Source organism: Centroberyx gerrardi, chromosome 7 (genome assembly GCF_048128805.1).
Source record: "Centroberyx gerrardi isolate f3 chromosome 7, fCenGer3.hap1.cur.20231027, whole genome shotgun sequence".
NCBI lineage: Eukaryota > Metazoa > Chordata > Actinopteri > Beryciformes > Berycidae > Centroberyx > Centroberyx gerrardi.
In genome coordinates, this window is record NC_136003.1 from 31,618,689 (window position 1) to 31,644,934 (window position 26,246).

A 26,246-nucleotide genomic window follows, 5' to 3' on the forward strand; every position below is an offset into this window, starting at 1 on the left:
CACTCTCATCTGGTGAATACCCTCGGATGAGGGGGATGCCCCCTCCCCTTCCTCCTCTTTCTAACCTACTCCAAATAGACCACGTGGTTTCCTCTTTGCAAACAAAAAAAAAAAAAAAAAAAAAGAAAAAACCGTGAACTGGAGTCGGTGGAGGGGCGGCGTCACCCCTCTGCCGGCAGCGGGCGGATCGTGAAAGAGGGAAGGGTAGAAAACTAGAGAGAGAGAGAGGCGGAGAGAGAGGAAAACATTTCTCCCGACCTGATCCCGCCATAGTTTTTCCCACTCTTCCACCATAGACCCATCATCAAACCCACCCAGTACAACCCACCTCCTCCACAGAGCGATAGAAAGGCTGCTAGGCTGCTGCGCTATCCGTCTGCTGGGGCCGGCTGCAAGTCAAGGGATTTCACTTCTGCTCCTGCTCCACTTACTCTACTGGATTTAAAGCTAAATTCAACGTTTTCCGTCAGTTTTTACACTTTTGAAATCTCATTTTTTTCTTTTCGTTAGACTTCGAGAATTAACACTTTTCGTTTCGTTTTTTTTTTTTAGATCTTCTTGCTCTGTGGATATCTAGTGTGATTTCCACTTTCAGTGAGTGAGATCTCTCTTTGACAAGTGTGACAATATCGTGTTGCGTTAATAACAAATTGAAGAGAAAAAACTTTTTTTTTTTGCTGGCTTCGATTTTATTTCTTCCAGTCTTTTTTTCGTTTTGGACTTGTAAAAACAATCTCCACCATGAACAAGCTATACATTGGGAATCTGAACGAAAGCGTGACTGCCGAGGACTTAGGAAAAACCTTTGACGATCACAAGATCCCATACTCCGGACAGTTTCTAATGAAAACCGGCTACGCGTTTGTGGATTGTCCGGACGATCAATGGGCCATGAAGGCTATCGAGACGTTTTCTGGTGAGTTAAGGTGGACTATTGCCCGTCAAAGACCCCCTTCCACCTTTACACTGTTTCATTCATTCAGAGGGAAGCGGTAGATGCCGGTGTAGCCGCGGCTGCATGCCCACCTTCCACACCGTGTCCCAGTTTCGGTGTCCGTCCAGCCCGAGGCTCCTGCACCACCACACCGGACACAAATATATTCACACGGTTATTCTACAGATTGTGGTATAATAAACCGGGCTGTGTGGAGAGCTACACGCCCTACACAGCTACTCAACTTTTGCAGGGGGGAGGGACACACGTAGTGTAAACGTAAAGCATACAGTAGGCTGAGGCAGTGCGAATGTAATCCCTTATTCACTGTATTTGTGCGTATTTGCCACGCAGGGTCATTTGCATCGTATTTCTAACTGTAATAGCTGTGCGTTTGAGGCCAAAATGTGCATGTGAGTGTTGTTTTTCCACCTTGCACGGTTCGGTGGAGTGAGTAGCCTACTCTCCTGTGATATAGAATGAAGCCAGGCTCCCCTCCCCCTTTAAGCCGGCAGTCCACTATGACAAAGATAGAAAAATATCTTACAATGTCTACTCACCAAAACAGGCCTCCAGCCGCCAGGATTCCCCAGTAATCGATGATCAGCAACGTTATTATCACCGTCTGATTGATCCCGTGGCCTCGGCCTGCTTCTCTCCCTCTGCACGGCTGTATTTTCATGATTTCCTACATATGTAACATGTGAGGAGCCAAGGTCGCCATGCCAGGCAGCTCCCTCTGCTTCCACACGAAACCCCACCAGACACACACAGCTCCAGCACGAACCACTGTGCTTTTTGTATTTAGCATGTGGGCACATGCTGTAAAACGTGTACAGGAAACACTGGAAGTTACACAGTCGGTTTAATAGTGGTATGGTTTGGCCGTGTTGGATGGTTTGTCATATTGGTGAGGGTCTGGGCAGCACAGCGGAGGGTACAGGCAGAGGAAGGTCCAGGAGTTAGTAGCTACAACTCACTTGTTCCGTGACTTGTGTGCCGGCTGCTCGGCCCTCCGCCTGCCCGCCTGCCTCCTCCTCATGTCGGCTAGGTTTGCTTCCTTCCTCTGCTCCTCAGCTAGGCCTCTGCTGCTGTACAAATCATAAAGTTAGCAGTGGTGAAACCTCCAGTGTAGCAGCGGGGCACTGAAGGCAGCACAGTCCCCGTGCAGGCCTGCAACAAGCTGCTGCTGAACAGTTAGCATGTAGCCTGGCTGTGTTTTCAACCCCCGTCTTTTGTGTGTGTGTGTTTTTTTTTTCCAGGTAAAGTGGAACTTCATGGGAAACGTATTGAGGTCGAGCACTCCGTCCCCAAGAAGCAAAGGTATTAAACAATATGACCCCCCCCCCTTCTAACCCCCCACCCCCACTTCATTTGTTGCATCACCTCACCCAGGCCTTTCTCCATGGACTTACACTAAATAAACCGATTTTATTGTGTAAATTGCAAGTGTGCACTACACCTTACACGCGCCCAGCCCTCTTCCTGTGTGTGTTGAAGGCAGTTGGGGTGTTTTAGCTGCTAGTCTGTGTGTGTGTGTGTGTGTGTGTGTGTGTGTGTGTGCGTTGGCTGCTGTGACTGTGGAGCCTAAACTTTGTCGACCGTTCCCCTGGAGCTGGACCGTCCCAGCGAGCTGCCTGCCGGGCTGAGCAGTGCTGCCGGGGTCCCTGTCCATCTGAAAATGCTGCTGTTGGTTTACTGGTGCTGGATGAAGCCAGTAGGGATAATAATATTGTTTGCAACGTCATCACATATTAGCACATGTCGTGTAGCCCAGCAGGCTGCAGCAGGCCTTCCTGTAGGCTGCGCCTCGTTATTTATTTCACACGGTTTGAACCAAAAAAATCTACATTTTGGGAGTTAATTTTTCTTTGGGCGGTTTGCTGGTTATTCTGACCAACTACTGAAACTCTGCGAGTTTTGGGAGGCCTGTAAATAAAATTTGCCGTTACGCATTATTTACATGCATGTAGATTCAGATAAAATTGGTTTATAGTGTGTGTGCGCGTGTCTGTTAGGATTTGATTCACGTTTAACTGCAAATTAATGTGGACTATTTTTTAATTGATGCTATTCGTTATGACTGAGGCAAGTTAAATGGAATCAGAATTTTTTTTTTGATTTTGTGAAATATTTTGCAGCCAAAACGCACCGTCAGATGTGTTTTTACGCTGTTCTGGTTGTTTGGAAATTTTGGATAAAATGGCTAAATATTCTGTAAAATCCCCAAATAATTTATAGTTCAAACACAGTTGTGTATTGTGAGTTTTTTTTTAATGTGTGGATTAGAATGTGAAAATTTCTGGATATTTTTGGGCATTATTTTGGCAAATGTTTCCTTTAGTAGCCAATTGTGGATTTAAAAATATGAGGGATGGTAAATATTTAGACCTGGTGCTTGGGGAAAAAAAAGCCAAATGGTTCTGTGCTATTCCAAAGCATTTTGATGGGATAATTAAACCTGTAGCTTGGACGTGTGTTTGTATTAAATTTAAAGCGGCCTAGGGGACAAAATGGAGTCCCTTGTAGCTCAGCCTGCTCTCTTTTGGAGCTAGACTTGACCTTCTTTAAACAGTATTATGGAATTTGCCTATAGACCACCATTCATGCCTGTAACCTTTGGCACAGATACGAGGTGAGCAGTGCGCACACACTTCTCCATGTTCCGCCATTTGGCCACATGTGTGTGCATCCCACGGTTGATCAAAATGAAGGCCAGTGAACGTAGGTTCCACCCAGCTGGTTGAATGTTGACTTTAAATAAATCCGTGTGTCTTGTGTTAAACAAATTCAAATGAATTTGTATGAATTTGGACACATTTTTGAGTCTGAGCTGGTTTTACGCATCCGCGCTGCGCCAGAGCAGAAAACGGAATATGTTGCAGCATGTTTGTATCCTGTGACGCCAAAATAGAAAAGTTTCGACTATATGCAGATTAATTAGATTTCTGTGAAGTTGTATGATGCAGTTATTGTGAGACTGGAGATGCAGGTCAGGCGCCATGCATTGGCAGCCAACATGGCAGCAGCTCAGTGGCTCGGTTAGTTATTCTAATGGCGCGCTGTTGGTGTGGAAAGTGTCCCGGTCCTTCTCTCTGATAACCTTGAAGAGCCATAATGATAAAAGTGATTTGTGAGACGGGGCCACCGTGGGCGAGCCGAGGCCTTCCGTGGCTCCACAACACGTGGTCTCCCCACGCAGAGAGGAGTCACTCCACGTCACGGAGTGGGGGGAAAATGGCGAAGCTCTGAATGGAGGCTGGAGACTACAGCCTGCTCTTTTCCACACTGCGTCTCGTTCCGGGTTTCCTGCCCGCCCAGCTCGCCCTCCGGTAGCAGATCGGTCCCACTTCTGTTGTTGTGCACGTAAAGCGTTTATATTTCAAAATGTACGCAGCAGAGGATGATTAATGTCACCGAAAACAATTTTTGCAAGCCCAATCTTAAAATGGCCGTTCATACTCAGCCAGCATGAGCCAAATTATGAGAATTATGCAACAAATTATTGCGTTTAAACTCAATATTGATGTTATAAATATTTTTATTTGATGTTAGAACGAACACAAATTTATTCAATTATTTTGGAAATTTAAAAAAACACCTCCAGATGTTAAATAACAGCATAATGGCATATTTATTAATGAACAAAACATGCTGGGTTGGTTTTGATGTGAAGCCCAGACTTTTGTGATCCTTTGATGAGGGAAAAAAAAAAGGAAAAAAAAAGGGGGTCACTTAATAAAATTTTAGAAAAGGCTTCACAAGCTGCTCTCTGGCTGATTGTTCCTCCTCGTTTTCTTTTTGGCCACAATCCCCCGGCCAGGACAGAAACAGTTATTTGTAGTGATTTCAAATTCTCTTGGATAATTATGTTCAAGTGTTCAGGTCTGTTTTTGCTCTTATGCTGTGTGTGTGTGTGTGTGTGTGTGTGTGTGTGTGTGGCTTTCATAAAGTCATTAAATTGAAGTTCTGGCTGTTTAGTGCACAGCTCAGTATTTGTTTAAAAAAAAACCCAAAAAAAACATATTGTTGATTAATAACTATGTCAAAACAGCATATAATTGCTTTAATGCAGTTATCATGTCTGACATAGAACCAGATGGGAAAGGGTGATGGTGTGTGTGGGGTGGGGTGGGGTGGGGTGGGGGGTGCAGGGGAGGAGGGAGGGGGGGGGGGGTCCTGGCGTTTAATGGTTCAATCCCTCCATTCCCCTCCTGGCCCAAGTGTCTATGAGCAAAGACCCTGCCGAACCCCCGGCCGGCTGCAGGGGGCGCCGCTCCTGACCTCTGACCCCTCTGGAACATGTATGGGGAAATGTGGACATGTATGTGTGTATGTGCGTCTCAGAGGGACACGTCAGCAAACTGACTCCTGCTGAGAGGCTGCAGGGTGACAGGGGAGGCTCCAGATCCTCCCAAAAAAAAACAACAAGGAACAAAATATTAACTGGGTGTCTTATGTAAATGAATCCTTTTTTTTTATTAAGTTGAGTTACATGTATGTCAGGCCCAAACAAATCCACATAGGCACACATGTGCACACACACCTACACGCACACACACACACACACACAGTGTTTTTCTAATGTTAATGTTCACCCAGGATTGAAGCTTCCATAGAGCTTCAGAGGTTTATGGGAGGTCGGCAGGAGTGACGGGAGAAGGAGAAGGAGAAAGAGGAGGAGGCGTGGGGGTGTTTTGTGTGTGTGTGTGTGTGTGTGGGAGGGGGAGGAGGAGGGGGAGGGGGGGAGAAACAATCAGAAAGGGAACAAGTCAGAGAGAGGAAAAGAGTGAGAAAGATGTGTGTCTCTCTCTGTGTGTGTGTGTGAGAGAGAGAGAGGGGGAGACCATGGTTGGGGGGTTGGGGGGTTGGGGAGGGGGGGTCAGAGGGAGGGAGAGCCCTCTCCTCTTATTGTGCACCGAGTCCCCACCTCTCCTTACATAACAATGTGGAATGGAAAGGAAAATGTATGGATGCACTGTACTAGTACTGCAGTGTAGTGTGTGTGTGTGTGTGTGTGTGTGTGTAACAGCTAAGCGAGCTAAGCAAACCAAAAACAGTCAAATAATTCCCACAAGTTTATATATTTTTTTTAAAAACTTGCTCTACCAAAGTTAAGAATGTCCAGAACAGGAAGGCAGAGAGCAACAAAGAAGAAGTCAAAGAATTGCTTAGTTGAAGACTATTTTTGTTTTTGATTTAAAAATTAATTACCTGAAGTTAATAATTCAGTATATTCTTAACTATTGAGACTCCAGTCTGTAAAGCCAAAGACTTGCCTACTAAGACTTACCTACTATCCTCAGTACCACACACAGCTAGAAAGAAGGTTCACTGTTTTACCTTTTTTTTTTTAATTCTCATTTACTTTTGTGTTTGTTAGAGTAGGTGTCACTTTTTTCAACTTGGAAGTTTCTTATTTTGGAATGAAACTCTTCTCTCTTGGTGTTAACGCCAATCCACTAGCTGATGTTTCTAAACGCCCTGCTGGCTCTGGGTCTAGGGGTTGTGTTTTTTTTTTTTTGCACCAAATTTAATCTGGGGTTTTCACTGGAGTCTTTTGCCTTTTCCCCTTTTATTTTCATTTTGTTTATGGTTACAAATGTGTTCTTTTGACTGTCAGACAGAGCTGAAGAAGAGCTTTCCAGTGTTACATAATACTCGTTTTTTTTGTTTTTTTTGCCAAAATGTCACTTGGGCCCCTTTTTGCACCGTGATGTTCCCAGAGTTAGGGGTTTGCACTCGTGCTCTGGATGAGGAGGCGAGGAGGTGGGGTGTTTGGTCGTGGGTGTACTGCTGAGGGTGGGGGGGGGGGTGGGTGTATTGTTGAGGAGGTTGTAGTATGGGAGGTTCTGACCCTTGACCTCCTTACGATTGTTTTCTGGTAACGTTGGTGCTCCAGGAATTCAAGCTTATTCTACTGTTGAGCTTATTGGAAAACAGGAAGATTGTCAGCTAAATGCCTAAAATAAAGAAAATAAAATAAAAAAAAAAACACCAAAATAGGTGAGTTTGTGCAGGAGAGCTGAATTAGAAATAAACCTGGACAAAATGTTTCCTGGATTATCTGATTATAAAAAAAAATATATATGCTGTTGGATTTCATGTTTGACTCATGTTATACCTCTTATTCATCCAAATATTTTTGCCGTTCAGTTTTTGTATTTGCATTAAACCACCAGTTCCCTCGTGTTAATCCTCTCTAGTTCTAGTTATCATTTTCCGTATGCTCAGATGTTGAGTGACGCTTAATTCCACGTGATTTTTTTTCAAATGCAAAATGTACACACAAGGTGCTCGAACACACACACACACACTCCCATGCAATCCAAACCCCAGCTGAAAAGCTTTTGGATCACACACACACACCGATGGTTTCCCCCTGTGTGTCTGTGTGGGACGCCCATGTGCATGACTGTATCTGCATGTGTGTGTGTGTGTGTGTGAATTCGAAAGAGAGAATCACGTCCCGTCTTTCCTCCGTCGTCCCTCTGTCCCATTCCTCTTCCCTCCGTTCCTTCATGATGGATGGATGGATGGATGGATGGATGGATGGATGAATTGTGTGCAGCCCTTTTCAACCCCCAATCAATCAGAGTTCATCCTCAGAGATCACACGCCGAAGCGATGCCACTTGTTTCTTGTTTTCCTCCAGAACTTCCGACCCATTAGTCTGATAAATTCTGTCATATTTCTGTCCACAAAAAACGTCGAACCATCTCAGTGCGGTTGTGGTTAGTTGAAGGATCTACTTTTAGTCAAATCTCAGTCATGTGAAATGAAGTTGTTAAGGAATATTTTTGCATCATAATTTTCATTAGCATAATTAACGCTTTTTCGGCCTCTGTGGAGTCGGTAAGGAGCGGAGATGTTTTAGCATGGCACGGCACATTAGTTCGACAAACCTGCTTGTATTCGGTGCCAGCTGAGCTTTAAAATGTGGGGCATGATGTCAACATGGAGACGCTACACTGCTGCGTGTTTGCCGCCATCGCTTCTGAGTCTTAGGATCGTTCTCAATATGCCTTCTTGTGTCCTCCATGACGAGTTTGAAGTAATATCTAATGGCTGAAGTACGATTTTTAAAAAATATAAATCAATAAAAATCAAAAGATCCCAGAGGACGGAGCCTAGAGGTTTTCTTGCCAACCGATGAAGACTTGGCCAATGAAAACAAATGGGAAGCCCCGATATTCATTGACGTATAGCAGTTGATAATACAGAGATACGGTCGAATCAGCTGGGAAAATGACCACCTTTGCGTTTAAAGTGGTGTTGAACTTTGGTAGTACCTTGGGTCGTGTAGCTTCCTGGCCGTGATATAAACCACAAATCGTCAATTCTCTGTCATCGGTCGCTCCGAGTGTAACACCGAAATCCGGTCAGAAGAATTTCGGTGTTCCGCTTGTTCAAACTAAAAGGTTTAGTCACATAAAGAAAGCGATTCACTGAACCACATGTGAGCGACAGGACTATATATTTTTTTAAATTTATTGTCAGAATCTGCTTTGTTGGTGTTCGTTTATGTGCTGGAAGTGTGATTTTCAGACTGTTCCTCCATACAATGGCAGTGAATGGAGAGAGAAAAAAAACACAATTCTCCAGTCTCCTCTACCGGAGCAACAGATCACAGAGAATCACCGATTTTGGGCCAGAAAGCTACACAACCCAAGGCACTACCAACGTTCAACATCACTTCTTTAAAAGTATCACGTGACACTAATACACAGTCCGTTTCAAACTGTGAAGATGCGTTTCTGTTCTCGCGTTCTTCAGAAGTTTGCTCCCTCCAAGACAACTTCAGAGGTTTTCCACAAGGACACAAATGTGGACTCGGCGTTCACGGATCTGATAATCGCCTCTGCAGAAGTGGCAGCAACATGGCACCTGTGATTCAGTCTGGAAAAACTCCTTACAGCTCCGTCTCTCGGTGGGATCTCGGAGAGTTTGTGCCTGCTTTGCTGTTTGAATCAAAGACTTCCCGCCGAGGTTAATAACAAGGCTGAGCATCGGCCAACAGCCACTGATGTATCCCGGGATTCCCAAATGTATCTTAGTGCTAAGAAGACGTTGTCCTTTATATGCCAGCGTAGGAAAGATGATCTATTGAGTACAACAGGTCGCCCAAGTGTGGAAACACAGAACGGCGGTCTCATGACATCAGATCTTTATGATCAGGAGGCAAAAATCCACCTGAGATCGAGAGTGTAACCCTGGTCTGAGTTTGAAGAGTGTAGTTGTGATATCTGACATTTTACAAATTACATCTACTCTCACTAATGATTGATAGCAGAAAAGTAAAACAGACTATGGTACTTTACAAAAGATAGTAGCTCTAGTAGCTCTTGAGACCTCTGTTGATAAAATGTTTACAAGCTAAATCCTAAATCCTACATTGTGGAACCGTTTTGAAAGGATAGTAGGTCATGTAGCTTCTTGACTGACAAGCTAACAACACTATTACAGACTGGATCTGCTATATTTTTAGAAATATTAAATGATGAACTTCAGGCAAATCTTTTTTTATTTTCCAAAATTCAGTGTTTTGTTAATGAACTTAATTTCTCCTTTGGATCCAAGGCTGAAAGTTTTGGTTGATGAGGAGCGTCTGCTTCCTGCTGATAGTCTCTGAATCTGAAGAGTTTCGTTCCAACATGAGATTGCCTCCTTTTTTAGGAAAAAAAACCAAAGCTGACCTTCACTGAGAAAATGATTGCTTACACAAAAGTAGGTATGGAATATTATTCACTATAGCCAACCTAAGACCTCTGCTTACAAAATAGTAATACATTTGAAGATGAAGTCATCCATTTTATTAAATACTGTTAAATACTATTCAAAATGGATATATAGCTTTATGGACAAAACCACTGAGCTGAAAAGGAGCTTTCCTCTCCTCATGGCTGTCATGTATTGTAATAGTTGTTTTTATCAAACTGTCACATAATTATCAAAGATATCAACACACACACACACACACACACACACACACACACACACACACACCGTATCACTGTTGTCGGACGATAACCACTTAATCATAAAAAGTCAGACAAGAAAAATACATATTTTCTCATTGGCGGTCTATTATTTTCATTCATTTTTTAAAAATTCTACAATGGGAGTTGTAACAACTCACTCCACACATAAATTACATTGGAAAATAAGTAAAAAAAAAAAAAAAATACCACAATTGTTATGTATTTTTCTTGTGATAGCAGAGGTGCACGCACTGTTAAGAAACTAACGTTTTTTGGTAACACTTTAGATTAGGGAACACATATTAGCTATTAACTATGGGTTTTCCTCAATAGTTTAATAATTTATCTCAATAATATGCAATACTAGCACCTTATAAGCCCCATACTGAGCAAAGCAGACTAAAAGCCCAATTCATGTGCAACAACTTCCTTACTGTCTGCTATAAGCACTAATTAGCATGCTATTGAGGGAAAACCCATAGTTTATGGGCTATACTTGTAGAATACAATAGTGCAGAATAAGGTGCTAATAAGTGGTTTGTAATGACTAATAATGAACCAAAACACTACTAACATGCATGTTAATAAGCAACTTATTAATAGTTAATATGTGTTCCCTAATCTAAAGTGTTACCCTTTTTTTTATCCACCACTCCATCCCAAATGTCACCAGGCAGTCTCACTATTTTAGCAGCTAACTAGATTTTTAGAATAGAATAGGAACTCGAAACGGTGGCTGGTTATCAGCCAAAGTGGCTTGTTAAGTTTGGCTTTGGCTGGTGTTGCTGTTTTTTGGATTGGATTTTTAAGTCAGGTCCACTTTATTTTACAGCTCTGAATTAAGCTATGAATGTCTGTATTGTCAGTCTGGAATATCCAGAGTGTGAAGTACGGTGCTGCTGAAAAAGATGCAGATTTCCTGCAAAATGGGGGGAAAACAGAACTGAGTCGGACGTTGTGATGTTGACGTCGGGACGGGTGGGAACAACACACACGAACTCTGCAACGCAGATTACGTGTTGTGGATTCAAATTATGTGAAGATAATGTTCCTCCACCTCAAAAGCATTATGTGACAACAGCGTGAATTGGACGCAGCATTTTCACGTGTTCGTCACAGGAAAGGTTGGCTAACGGTTCAGTTTAGGCAACTAAAACAACTTCGGTTAAGGTTTTGATCGTGATTAAATAAGAAAAACTTTTGCTGAAGATTAAAACTTCTAGAAAACTTCTTGGCATGATTTGGGAATTGAACCCAGCTCCTAAGAGTTGAAGGTAAATGAACACCGAATGTACAAAATATTAGGAACTTCTTCCTGACATCAAGTTGCAGCCCCGCTTAAAAATCCTTCCCTTTATGTCTCTTTTGTTTTCTCTTTATCTGCATCTCCTCCTTTGTGATTGGTGTAGATTTAATAAGAGAAATCAATATGGCTTTTACCTGGATTCACCGCATCAGTGGACTTCATGAAGAGAGACATAACCGTCCCTGATGTTTTGTACGTTCAGTGTAAACATCCATACGCCCCCCCGACCTCCACACCCACTTTGCACCGCGCTATTTCAATGTCAAACTACTTCCTGTTTCTAGTCGTGTCTCCTGCACTGAATCCCTTCCTGCTGAGGAAGCAGATTTCTCTCTCTTTTCGTGCACAAAGCCCCTATTTGCATTGTTAGACATTCTGCTCATTTTACGAAATTTCATGAGACCAGACTAGGGATGTAACGGTATGAAATTTCACAGTACAGTACGATATCTACCAAAATACCACGGTATACGGTATTTCACGGTGTTAATTTTTTCCCTCCTTTTAATTAAACGTACTACGGCCCATCGAAAAAACAAACAAGTATTTTGCTTTGAAGAAAAATATTGCTTTATTGAACTGAAACGTGTGTGTGTGTCTGTGTGTATTTAACAGAAACTCTCATGCATTAGCGCTGTAACATTTACATAAAAATATTTAACGCAAGGGTTCTCCGTATGACCTAATATGAGAACGTTTACAAAGTCCACTGTTGCAATTCAATATTGCTAGCAGCTTGAAGTGTGATGTTTCATTTTTTCCCCCTGGCTGTCACGAGCGGAGCTGTGGATTGGTAACCCTCCACTGTAGTGGCGTGCGGCACTGTGCACATAAATTTCACATATAATTCATATATAAATTTATACCGTGGGCACGGTATTACAGGGAAAGGCTTACAGTTCAGAACCGTGGTTGCTTGATACCGCGGTAAACCTTAAAACGGTATACCATTACATCCCTAGATCAGACTGAGACGTGCAGAGATGAAACAAAAAAACCCTTTAGGAAGAATTCTGTGTTGTCTGTTGAGTCAGAGGGTCAGAGGTCAGAGGTCAGAGGTCAGAACAGGCTGGTAGGGATTGGGTGTTTCGCTCTGGGACACTTCAGCAGGGCGGATGCTTGCAGACGTAAAGGATTTGAACCCGCGGCGTCCGGTTGAAGTTACCGTCTCTCTGCTCGCTTCACCATCAAAACACAATACGTCTGTTGTTATAAAATGTTAAGAAGCCAGCATGGGCGTTGAGTAGATGTTGATATACGCTGTAAATTCAGCGGCAAAATGAATGTTGAGCCGACGTCCGAAGTCGTCCAGAGCCGCTGCCTGCCTCGTTTTGTGAAATCGGGGACCTGAATATCTTTCTGATATCGGCTCAAAACAGTTTTCAAAGTTGTTATGTTGTATGTTACATTTTATCATATTGTGAAAATGCCGTGCTTGTTTGGGTCGGCGTTGAGTCCGACCGCCTCCTGCACCTCGCAATCCATAACGTGCTGCGAAGTGTTAACTGAAAATTCATTCATCAGTGAGAGGAAGAAAAACCCCGATCACCATGTATCTGTTTTTTTGAATATAAAAAAAAAACAAACAAACTTGAAATTCATCATGTTTCTATTCTCAAAGTCTTGTGTGTCGTGTGTCGGAGGCAAAAGGTCGACAAATAATTTCTGGCTGAAATGTTTTAACAGAAGGAGTTTTGTCAGCAATTGTGTTGTCAGGGTCACATTTCGTCAAATTTTGGAAGGAAACTGTTGAAACTTCTTCTTTTTCCAGTTTCTGTCCTCTGAATCTGACGCTCCTTCAGAGCAAAGTGTCCTCTGTTGTTTCTCCTGTGTTTCAGTCTCTATTTTGTGAGTTTTGCATCTATTGTAGATCTGGTAGAAATATTCTGACATTTCATGAAACCATAAATCACCACCATTCAGATTGCAGTAGAGAATCCACAACTCGTACATGACTCCCAAACGTTTTGTTCTGCTCTTTTAAACTCTATTCTATTCTATTCTATTCTATTCTATTCTATTCTATTCTATTCCACTGCAATATACAGAAATGCAGCCAAGGAAAACTTTGAGCTGCACAATATAAAGAAACCATGCGGCTCAATTCCTTTCGCTGCGTTATGTAAAGTGTGTTGCAACTTTAAATACACTCAAAATTTAACATGCATGTGAAGAGTAGTGTGTGTGTGTGTGTGTGTGTGTGGGTGTGTGTGTGTGTGTGTGTGTAGCTGGAGCTTTCAGTGGGAGTTAGCAGCAGCAGAGAGAGAGAGAGAGAGAGAGAGAGAGCGAGGGAGAGACTTGGAGAAGGAGAAGCACGCCATCGTTTGTCTTCCTCTGCTCTCCTCTCTTCTCACGGCTGGCGAGGAGGAGGAGGAGGAGGAGGAGGAGGAGGAGGGGATGATGGGCGGAGGGAGCGAGGGGGTGCGACCAATCGCCTCGCAGGAGCAGCGAGGGGGGCGGTCGCTCCACACCGAGGAGAGAGGAGCTGATTGGTCCTCCCTCCCTCCCTCCCTCCCTCCTTCGCCTGCTCGCCTGCGCGCGTGCTCTCACTTTTTCCTTCGCTTCTCTCTCTCTCTCTTTCTCTCTCTCTCTCTCTCTCTCTCTCTCTCTCTCTCTCTCTCTCTCTCTCTCTCTCTCTGTTCATACTTTCATTCTCTCTCTTTAGCTCCCTCTTGTTTTTCTTCTCTGTCTCTCTCTGGTACAGTATGTCCATTTTTCTCTCTCCCTCTCTTCTCTCTCGTGTCTCTTTCTTTCACTTATGCTTCCACGCCCCCCCCCCTCTCTTTCTCTTCCTCTCTCTCTCTCTCTCTCTCTCTCTCTCTCTCTCTCTCTCTCTCTCTCTCTCTCTCCCCACGGCTGGTTGCCATGTTCTCTGCACCATTCCAGCCTTTTTGCAGATCCAGCAGAAGGAGAGAGAGAGAAAGGGAAAGAAAGAGAGAGAGAGAGAGCAGAGAGAGAACAAGAGTGATGGAAATATAGGAAGATAGACAGATGAAGGGAGATGCAGAGAGTGACTGAAAGATAGATGCGTGTGTTTCACCTCATTCTGCTGCCATCGCTGCAAGTCGCTCTGGATAAGACTGTCAGCTCAACTGCACTTCCAGCCCGAAATGTAAAACAATGTTAAGTTTGTGCAGGAGAGTTTTAATTTGGGATGAAGCGGGACAAAAGCTCCCTGCTATCAGATCACAAGAAAGGCCGCTGCTGGATGACACGTTTGTCTCTTGGCATATTTGTGGTCGATGAACGATATTTGCGGTTCGGTTTTGTGTCTTGCATTTGCATTAAACCGTCCGCTCCCTCTCTCTGTGCCTCTGGAGGTGGAGACGCTGCGAGGAAGTTGTCGTTTTTTTTTTTTTCCAGTTGTGTTTTCATGTTTTTTCAGGTCCCATAAGCCTGTCATTCCTCTGTAATGGAGATCTCTTGTTGCTTGGTCTTGTGTTTGTGTGTGATGAGGAGAAGGGATGCTGCGGCCCGAGCTGCAGGAAAATCATTTTACTGAAACGCAGCGCGTGGAGTTTGTCACAAGCATTTTGGGGAAAAGTAGTCTTGATTTATTTCATTCTTTAAAGTAACAATCTGTGACATTTTCATATAAATAAATGTCTATTTTGCTACTCTCTATCACTGATTGATATAAAACAATAGTGATCCAACCTATATCCAGTTCTGTTGTCTGTTCTAAGCAGCCGGTGTCTGGTCGCTCTTTCCCCCTGACGCACAGGAAGTGATGCGTTTCCGGTTTGTTTGGAATAAACAGAAGAAGAAGAAGAAGAAGAGCTGGGTAGTTAGCATGAGCAGCGATAGCCACCATGGCTGAACAGACAAAGAAGAGAGAAACTCAAACTCTGCATCAACAGGAAAAAGAAACACTAGATGTTCTCGTGGATTAAGAGAAAATAAAGTGCAGCGGTTTATAGGAGCTCATTGGGAGCAGGAATCAAATCTATAGGAAACTGAGATACTCGCTCCAAGATTGAAAATCCTCCAGTGAGAAAAAAGTAAACTCTTGAGCTGTATGCACAAAGTCCAAGGCGTCTAAATCAAGTAAAGGAGGGTAGAGACTAAAAGCTTGAAATTTAAAAATACTTCATTAACATGGTTTAGAGCCGACGCGTTTCGACCGTTCAGTCTTCATCAGGGCAAGAAAATGCATCAACAGAAAACCCAAGCTCCGCCCACACTGTTTGATTGACAGGTGATCTCTGGGAAATGCAGTGCAGAAACACCACAGCAATGAGGCTGCGCAACAAAGATGGAGGCAACTTAAAAAAAAAACAAGGATCTCGTGGATTATCTCTTTAAAAACACATTTAAAATCATGGATTAGATTTATTTCCGCAGCGATCCTCCCGATTTTAAAGATTGTCAAGGCAGGTTTGGACAGAAAGCAAGAATGTGAAGACACATTTGCACTTTCACACTGAGGATTTATAAATCAAGTGAAGTGTGGTCACGTTATCCAGCAGGAGCCATTTTTTTAGTGAGGAGAGGGAGACAAAGAGAGGCTGAAAATTTGGTGGAGAGAAACGGCAACACAGAGGAGGAGTTAGGAAGAAGGTGAGGGAGAGGAGATAGAGCAGATAGATGGAGGCATTATGTAGGTGAAGGGGTAAATGAGTACTGTCTCTTTAAGAAGACCCCCCCCCCCTCCCCCTCCTCCTCTCCCTCCACCTCTGATTGTTTCTTCTCTCTGGTTCAAACCATCTGTCCTCTCTCTCTCTCTCTCTCTCTCTCTCTCTCTCTCTCTCGATCTCTTACTCCCTCTCTGTCTCACTCATTTTCTCTCCCTTATTCTCACGTCTCTCGCTCTTTCTTTCACTTTAAAAAAAAATAAATACTATCGCTCTCTCTGCCTACACACTCACACACACACACACACACACGCATGCATACTAATACCAGTACATGTATGGAGGACGGTGCGTTGTAAATGTACTGTTGAACATGTGATGAATTGTGGGGAGGGAGAGAGAGAGAGAGAGAGAAGGGGGAGGGGTTTGGGGCCCCGGGGTTGACTAGTACTGTGCATGTGCATGGGGCCCCTCTGTGTGTGTGTGTGTGTGTGAGAGAGAGAGAGAGAGAGAGAGAGAGAGAGAGAGTGTGTGTGCCTCCCTCCAGCTCTGCCCTAGTCGTCCAGAGTCATGTCACCCATAGGAGACACTCTGGGTGGGGGGGGTGGGGAGGCATGACCGGGCCACCCTCCCTCCTCTGATAGCCAGAGGGAGGAAAAGAAGAGAGGAAGAAAAAGAGAGAGACAAGAGTTCAGTTCTGCTTTATGAAATCATTAGCTGAAGTGGTTCAATATCTGTAAAATGCAGCGGATCCAGTCTGTTAGAAGTGTCTCATTGAGTCTCATTTTCCTTTAAAAAAATCACAAAAATTTGTTCTAATTTTGTGCAATGCCTTGTTTTATAAGAGCAGGAGCCATGTTTTTCAAATGTTTGATTTGCATTTTGAAGCCAAAGTCTTGTTCCTTCTTTGAGTTTGGAAACTCGTTGTGCACTTATCTATAGTTTCATTCCAAAATAACTCAATATTGAATATTATTGAAGCTATTACGATGTTTGCTTACAAAAAAGTCACATTTTAGATTACGTAATCAGTTGTAATGAAATACTGAACGGACATCAAGTAACAATCTTGCTCCAAAATAGATACATAGTGTTTTGTGATTAATTTTGGGATAAGTAAAGAAGTAATTTCTAAAATGCTATATGTGTATTTTGGAAAGAAATCATTATGCAAAGTTCATCACTTAAGGTCCATAACAGAGAGGATCCAGCTTGTGAGGGTTAGGTAGTATTCTTATTTTGTCAAACAAGGGCTGTTATTTAAAAACTACCACAGTTTTGTTTTAATCATTTTGTAAGAGTAGATGTCACTTATTTTAAATTTTTTCATGGTGAATATCTAAATTGTTACGCAGCTCTTATGTCACCTGTAAGCCGGTGAACTCTTGCTCAGTGATGCTGAACACAAGTGACACAATGTCAGAAAAAGAGAATCTCAAATGTGAAAAAAAGATAATTTTAAAAGACTTTCCTGGTTTTTGATAACGAGGTTGCGGAGCTGAAGCTGAAAGCATCATTTTAGAAAAGTGTGCAGCCGCTAATGATGCTGACCTCAATACAGTGGGAGCCACTGCACTGAGGTCTGGGTTTTGTAGAGACCGGTCTGGGTTTTGTAGAGAACATGTTGATATTTTTTGCCGATACTCAATTTCGTTAAATTTGAACATTTTTATGCCAACGAAATCCAAGTATTCAGTGTTTCCCCCGGTATTTTCTTCTCGTCGGGGTGGAAAAGCCTCTGAAACAACATTTAGAGCATCATGGGACACTAAAACTCTCCACTGAAACCAGACTTGATTCTTCTTTTAGTGTCAGCATGGCAGACTGACCCACCACACCTATTCAATATAGGTGAAACATTACCGCTTTTAAATTAGGAATTAATTAAAAAAATAATACGACTGAACAATTAAATGAATAAATGGCCGATATCCGATATATTTAACAAAATATCGACAGAATTGACAAACCGATAAAGTGGTCGAACCCCAGAAAAAAAATGTCCCATCCTGCATCTGTCCAAACAATTCCTCACTGGGCTGCAGGAGTATTGCGTCAGTCGGCTCCTTTTCTCTTATCTAGTGAGAGATTTACGAGCGAGGGGGTCGGGGGTCGGGGGTCGGGGTTTCTGTGTTGCTCAAGGACACTTCGGTTTCTCGCGGGGATCGAGCCTGAGACCAAATACCTTAAAGTCGTAATGAAACGGCATTTTGAGACGCTTCTGTGCTTCCGTAATGTGACGCATGTCCGGTTGAAGCGGGACGCTGCGGGGCGGGACTAGGGCTGGACGATATGGTTGAAATCAATATCACGATAATTATAAGGATTTTTTTCGATATCAATATATGATGATATGGCTCACGTAAGCGAAATCACGTTAAATAATCAAATGAATGTTCATCATATTGAAGTGTGATGTCAAACTAAACTGAAATTTTCACATAATATTCCTACCATACTTCATTTTGTCTGAGTTTCTAAATATGTGACCTGCTCTATCATTTCCAGTCACATTGACCCCTCAAAGCATTTTGAGTTTAATACACTGTTGGAAAGAGGAGAATTTAAATTAAAATTATCTTTGTACTCCAAAGATTGAGTGAGTTGCACCCCTTGATGTCTTGACTGTTTCCAAACGATGTTTTTGAGAAAAAGTTTGAAGTCAATTCTGAGACATTTATTCAAATAAAGAAATCATTCACACACACAGGTTGAGATGCCTGACAACTATTAAGCGGATGAAACAATAATTTTGATTAGACAATAAAGTGAACGATGGTTCAACCTGTTACTATGCAGATGTTCATTCATAATTTTAGGGGACACATAGTAAGGGAGAGAGGGACGGGGAGAAGTGTTGCCAGGTTCTTAGCGACAAAACCCTCCCAGTGCCAATTAAACCCGACCCATAAACAGCCCAATGATCAGTGAAACTAGTCCAAAATAACAAACCAATAACAAAACTCCACAGTACAACCCTGACAAACTTTATAAACAGCGTTTTAAGTCCTACAGCATTTATAACATTTCCAAGTACATTAAAAACTGCGAACCTGGCAACATGAGGAATGCGAGCTTTGTTGACAAATTAAGCTAGTAGTTCTGCTTGTCACCCTACCTTTATGAGCTTCAAAACTATATTTAGCGTTTGAATTTCACAATAATCTTTACACAGAATGAAAGCCAAGGCTTTATCTGATGAAACCCCAAAACAGCCAAAAATCGATCTTTTCTCATAAAATCACGTTTATCCACAAATGCGCCGTTGCGACTTCCGACTGAAAATGATAGAACGGGTCACATATAATTAGCTTGTTCTGATCAGTTTAGACAGCAGAATTCTGCGTCTCGATATCCCAAAATCACCATATCATCACAATATAATCCCACTGAAAGATGATAAACGGTAATATTGAATTATCGTCCGGTCCCTGGGCGGGACAGAACGGGGGGGGACGGATCATTCAGATTCAGATGGGAGGGGCTGATGGGGGGGGGGGGTTGAAGTCTTTTTTTAATTTCACTGTGACTTTAACGGTTTCACATCCGTTTCAACAGTAAATGAAGACCCTGAATCAAAGGCTGACACTCTCTTTATCGCTCCTCAGCTTTTGATCTCTGTGTTATTCTGTAGATGAGTTAACTAACTAACTACAAATCCATAATCCGATACATATTTGACAGCAGATTAAACGATATCGTTGCACATCACGGTTGATGCACTTCGGGGGTTTGCAGACTGCACACACACCGAGCGAAGGAATTTCAATGGAAATCTGCAAACAAAAGAAGTTTTAAGAGGAAAAAATGTCGCACATCCAAAAATAAAAGCAGTATGGCAGAGAACTCACTTTACACTTTAATTTATTGGCACACACACAACAATGCGGACGCGTTTCGGCCTTCATCAAGGCAAAATAACTTCTCAGTTTGTGTGTGTGTGTGTTGCGAGACGAAAACCAGATATGCGCAAAAAACAAGTTTTACAGGAATGAAGCCGGGAATGTTTCTTTTCTCACCGACGCCCAAGTTTTTATTAAATCCTACAATGGAGATTTAAATAAGTTTTAAAGGGCCTGAGGGTCCAAACACATCAGTTCAAGTAAGAAAAAGACAAAAGACCAAAACAGCAACATGTGGAAACCTCAGAGAGAGAAAGCTGAATAGTTTTTTAATTCACGTCTCTTAACTGGTTGGACAGGAATTCATGTAGGAACTAAAAAAAAAAAAACTTTTGAAAGCGGACATTCGTGTTTCGTTCCTAAATGAAAATGCAAATGAAAAAAACTGCAACTACTCTTAGAAAATATTCCTGATGTGAAACTAAAACCTGCAAACTAATCATCTGTTTATCAGCTAATGGGGGAAACGTTTTAATTGTTTTAGTTTTTTTCTGGAAATGGATAAATAACCTTTTGGAATGAAGGCTTTCATATTAACTTCATTCCTGCCTCAGTGCCGTTATTAAGACGACACAGATAGAAACATGCATTTAATCTTTCTGTGTCCTCTAAATAAAGTTTTTGTTTTTTAGATATAAAGAGCGTCGTTCCATATGGAGATTCAGAGAACCATTTGGAAAAAAAGAAATCAAAGAAACGATGGTGCTTTTTAAATGATATTGAGTAACCTAAGTCCTTGGTTTACAAAATGACAGCACTTCTACTGTTTTATTTAATTATTAGTAATGTTTTTATTTCTCCCAGGATTGGACATACAGGGATAGATATGGGGATCTGGGATAGATAGACTCATATAACTCACAGCCAGGCCTAAACTGTTTTATTTACATAGCAGGAATGTAATTTTTCCTTTTTTCTAATGGAATTAAAACTGTTAATTGATTGCAGATATTTTAGTCTAAACACCCCAACTTCAATTTCTCTGTTATAGGGAACAACAGGCCTCTTGTATAAACTGCCATAGGTTTGGTTTGAGTTTTTATCAGTGTGTGTGTGTGTGTGTGTGTGTGTGTGTGAACCAAAGTGGGAGTTTCACATAGTAAACCAACAAAAAAAAAAAAAAGCTTTACAGTTATTCTTTGCTGTCAGATAAAACTTTATAGTGAAGCGGTCTGGCTGACTGGTGACTGCTGCTCAAACCCGCTGTGTCACTTCAAAAATACATGAGCACCAAGCTAAAAATAGAGCTGAAAAATTACCTTTTTGGGGAATAGAAGGATTTCAGGGTTTCGTTTAGGAGACCAGATGCTTTTCTGCCATTGTTCTGCAATCTGTACTTTAACGCTTTTTTTTTTTTTAAAGAATTTGTCAGCATTTCTCCATGTGTATTTGGTGTTTATGGGTAAGTTTTGGCCATAAATACCTAACATGTTGGCTGATGTTTGCCTCTTCCTCACTTTTCTTTGCTTTCCTCTCGCTAAGGAGTTCATGTTGTTCTTCTTTTTTTCTACTTGGCATGTGTTCTCTCTCTCTCTCTCTCTCTCTCTCTCTGACCTCTCACCCTTTACCTCTCTCTGCCTTGTGAACCGGTGGCTCTGCACCAAGGACCACCGCAGCACTTCCCCCATGGGTCTGCAGGGGATAGGTGTGTGTGTGGTGTGTGTGTGGTGTGTGTGTGTGTGTGTGTGTGTTGGGGGGCGAAGGCATTGCCCCTTGGTCCTAAATTCTTGACATTTTTTCAGCAGCAATGAGAAAGAAACTGGAGATTAAGGAGGCTATAGGGCATCCAGGGCTCTGATTGGCTGTGGGGCATTCCACACTGAACTCTGATTGGCTGGGAGGAGTTCTATAGTTCCTCTGTTAACCACATATAGAACTTCCTGTCCCGTCTTCTTCCTGGTTCCTGTGTGTGTGTGTGTGTGTGTGTGTTTTAGCAGTTGAGGGTCTAAACCTCCATAGCTGCCAGCAGTTCGTCTCTTTGACCCAGATCGTCACGTTGTTGTTTTTCTGCGTCTCTTTTTTGTTTCCGTCTCTTCGTTTGGTTTCCTGTGGAAATTGTTTTTTCCCGCTGCTACAAGTGACTTCAACCTGAAGAAAAAAGGTGTACATTTGCTTTTGTGCTGTGGACGAATAGAAACCTATTTGCCTTTCTGCTTCACGCTCCCGTAACTGTTACAAAGGAAGAAAAAAAACTAACGCGACATCTCGATGAAGCAAAGAGGAAGTAGTTCATCTTTATATGAGCGGCGAGTCTTTTTTTTAAAGCCGAGGCTGCAGCAGACGGTGTGAAGGCCGGGCTGCTGTGGAACGGAGTCTCTCTCCTGGTTCATCCTGAAGGTTTCTCTGCAGATTAAATGTGTTTTTTAAGCAGAAAGAATCACACACAAGTTGTCTCTCAAGTATTTCCAGCGAGCCGTCTGCAGGCTCGTCCAGCATTAAAAAGCCCGATCCTTCACCCATGTGGAAATAAGAGTGTGGGCCCAAACACTCAAAATCTGAAAACTAGAGACAGCTTTTTTTTTACTCTCATTTCATCAAAGAAAGCAGATAGAAATTGAATGTTAAATGTTTTTGAAGCTGGAAAGGGTTTGGGTGAAATCATATATGTTTGTGGAAAAAAAAAAGTAGAACTGTAGTTTGAGTTGGGATTTTTTTACAACAAAGTTACGAAAAGATAGTTTTTACTTTATATGGTATTACTTAAAAAAAATCCATGCATATTATGCTGGCAGAACTGAAGGAGAAATAGAGGAAGAGAGAGAGCGAAGGGAGTCACATTATTTCTAAAAATAAAAAGAGAGAAAAAGAAGCAAAATCACATTATCTTGGCATGATTCAGTTGAAAGAGAAGAGAGAGACACATCGGACCAGATGAAGCCTGCTGGTCCGGTCTCACCCGGCCCCGGCTCTGCCTGCAGGTTGCTGTAGAAATTGCCAGACAGAGAAAAAAAAGAGATTTATTTATTTATTTATTTTTTTACTTTGAAAAATCCATTTTGAATAATCACTCTTGTCACACGGCCACTACTGTCGATACAGCACATAAAGAGATCCATTCATGTCTATTGGAAATATGCAGTTTGTCATGTTCCCCGTCCTGCTGGAGGTCACATGACGAGGCGCTCCTCCAATGAGCTTTTGTCTCGCACCGCAGAGTGATGTGAAGACCGACTTTTTGACCTTGTTAGCTAATTTTCCTGATAAATCAACAATATATAATTCAACACCAAAGAATTGACAAAAAAGAAAGTAGAAGAAAATCGTGTTTTTCTTGTGATTACCTCATGCTGTACCAGTGAGAGTATATGAAGAATTCCAACCAATAAAACCATCATACACACCCACACACACACACACACACACACACCCTCCCATCATATCAAACTGTCTTTCTCTCCCTAGCTGATCTCCCATTGGTTGACACGTTTCCCTCCCTGCATCATGTCCCGCCCCAGCATCCTGTTTCAACCAGAAATACGGAAGCGAGGCGCTCTCAAAATGCCGTTTCACTGTTAAACTGCGAGAGGAGAGATCTGTCCCAGAATGAGACATGAGCACGCTTCTTACCGAATGACTGACGGCACCAATTTTATAATAAATGATGGTACTTTTTAAAGATTAGTGGGGTGACTTAAGTCCTTGGTTGAGAGCAAGGGAGGAAGGATCAATAGGATCTATTCTGGTTTAAAGAGGTGAGATGGGAATTAATAATGAGCCGTGATTGAAGCCAAGACTAGGAAGGGAAGTTTGAGGATGTTTTCCCTCTGACTGTGAGACGCTGGATATAAATCATTCCCAGCTTGTCACAAATCTACTTCTTTTCCATTTTGTAAGCGTGCTGAGGTCACTGACTGTGTGTGTGTGTGTGTGTGTGTGTGTGTGTGTGCTGCAGCTACAGGCCATGATGTTCAGTCATTAGCTCGTTTAATTAAACATGACAAGTTTCTTAAGGCTTCTTTTAAATATCTTTCATCTTAACTTTTTGTAATTGTTTCCCAGTCGATTCCTCGCCTCACTCTTCTTCACTCCAGCAAACTGTTTTGACTCCATGTGAAGAGTTTTGTTCCGAAACGACATTTTTGAAAACTGTGGCATCTATAATCTTAAAAATTATTAATAGCACAAAATTTAAACGAATGATAGAAGGCTAGTTTTTAGAGCTGTGAACACTCCTTAAAACTGGATGCTTTATATTTTAAGAGATATCGAATGATGGTATTTTTTTTTTTTTTGTTGCCCAAAATGTATGTGTACTGTTTTAAAATCCAGTATGGAGGCCGGTGTTTTCAGATGACTCACTGCCTGTGCTCGGGATCCAACATGGTTTCACCATGACTGTCGGTGGCTGATCTCCAGCATGTTTCCACTCCTGAGAGGCTGGAAATCTCTCTGAGCAGCAGGTTCTCTGTCAGCTGCAGGAACAGGACGGTTCAGGTTCAGACCAGAGGAGAGGAGAGCAGGATCTGGTCTGGGATTCAAGAGAAATTGAAAATTAATTTTGTTGTTTTATTGTCCTGAATATGAGCTGAGAATTGATCTTTCGAGCAGAATGAGTCTGGAAAACTTTATCTGTAAATCCTGGGAAAATATCAAAATGTGCTTTACATTTAGTTTATTTAGGATTTAGGTTTATGTATCTTTATGTTGTACTCAACTCTACTTTATGTTGTACATAACACTTGAATAACATTTTAATTTTAGTAATTTAACCAACACTCTTCACCCTAAACACTTCATTTGTTAAAAACAGCTACTGGTGATTTCTGGGTCCATTTGGTTAGTTGTGTTTTTCTTCCTGGTGGATAACCGGCCAATCGTAGACGAGGTGACGTCGCCTCCAGATATTTCCAGAAGCTACAGTGAGAGTTTGATATGAGAAAATGTTCCAGGATGTAAAACATCAGCGGTAAACGTCAGGTTTTGGTGTCAGTCCCTCAGAATCAAAGAGCGAGGGCTTCTTTCTAGAGCCGCCATTTTGCACCGAGAGACGTTCAACAATCATACAGGGAGAAATCCATCGTAGAAGAGGAGAGAGACCAGTTTCTCCACCCACAGGAGCAGGAGAGAGACCAGAATGCACTGCAGGAGCAGGAGAGAGACCAGAATGCAATGCAGCACGACAAGATATAGGCTGGATTTGCTGTTTTTAAGGGTTGTGGGTCATTCTGGGAAACGTAGGAAATCACCAAGTGAAGCAGACGAGGCAGGTTGAGGGAAAGTGGGTTCACCAAAAAAATCATAAATAAATTACAACACTTCATCACAAAATAACTCCTGGAACGTGTTGAACAGCTGATTAATGATGTATAACAGTGGAAGGGGGGATTTCTCCTTCATCCAGATGGACTGACAGTGAGTGTAACAGGACAATAAACACACAACATTACACACACAACCAAATAAAGAGTCCAAGGGCCAAAGTTCCCTGACGGGACACGTCATCAATATTCCTGTGCGACTGGACTGATCACGTACGATCGATTAGTGCGAGGAACAGAAACACAAACCGGGGGATAGAAAAGGTAGAAAGCATTTTTTTTTTTTTGACATTTTTTTTTCTTTTCCTTTCATGAACACGACAGGAAGCGATCACATCTGAGTAGAGCAGGAAGAAGCTCAGACCTGGTTAGAATAGAATAGAATAGAATAGAATAGAATAGATGTGAGCAGCCATGTTTTTTCCTCCAGTGTAAATTGTCGTTCTTAATGGTGAATGGCTTTAACCCGAAGACAGGCAGTAAAACAAATTGGCAGCCACTTTCTCCTCCTCCTCTATATAGCTTATTACTTTCTTTCTCTCAAGTTTCCTCTTATAATTCTCTCTCTCTCTCTCTCTCTCTCTCTCTCTCTCTCTCTCTCTCTCTCTCTCTCTCTCTCTCCATGTTGGGATTCTCAAAGAGTTAAAATGGAGGCTATGCCTGCTGGTCACATGTCTGACACACAGGCATGTGCTGCTGGTATGGCCATGCGCACATACACTTTACACACACACACACACACACACACACACACACATGAACACACATGCACACACACACAGTATAGAGGGAGAAAGGGAGAGGGAGGAAGCAGCGGAAACTGAGAGAACGGAGAAGAAGAAGGGGCGAGAGAGAGAGAGAGAGAGAGAGACGAGTCCCCTCCCCCCAGCCCTATAGTCTTATACCTCCCTCCCACACACACACACACACACACACACACTCTCTCTCTCTCTCTCTCTCTCCATCCTCCCCTCCCCCTCTCTGAAGTGGGTGTGTGCATGGCGGGGGTGTGCCATATCACATCCACAGCACACACTCACGTGGTCTGGATGTATGTAAGTGTGTGTGTGTCTGTGTGTGTGTGTGTATGTGTGTGTGTGTGTGTGTGTGTGTGGAGGAGGAGGAGGAGGAGGGGGGGTATGCGCCAGTAGTTTTACATTGTGATGTTGGGTGGGACTCTTGGAGAGAATATTCTGTATTAGTGTGTTGTGTGTGTGTGTGTGTGTGTGTGTGTGTGTGTGTGTGTGTGATGATTACATGGGCTACTTATGTAAGATAGAAGCATTGTAAG

The 26,246-nt window shown here is 42.4% G+C and overlaps 1 protein-coding gene across 4 annotated transcripts in view; it reads left to right on the plus strand.

Moving 5' to 3' along the window:
* The first annotated feature begins 237 nt into the window (after window positions 1–237).
* Window positions 238–26,246, plus strand: part of igf2bp1 (insulin-like growth factor 2 mRNA binding protein 1) — a 63,663-nt gene continuing 37,654 nt past the window's right edge. For all 4 annotated transcript variants that reach the window (XM_078284748.1, XM_071906000.2, XM_071906002.2 and 1 more), the window contains exons 1-2: window positions 238–916; window positions 2,197–2,257. In XM_078284748.1, coding sequence (XP_078140874.1) covers window positions 742–916; window positions 2,197–2,257 — 236 coding nt within the window. In that variant the 5' untranslated portion in view covers window positions 238–741. The remainder of the gene's footprint in view (window positions 917–2,196; window positions 2,258–26,246) is intronic.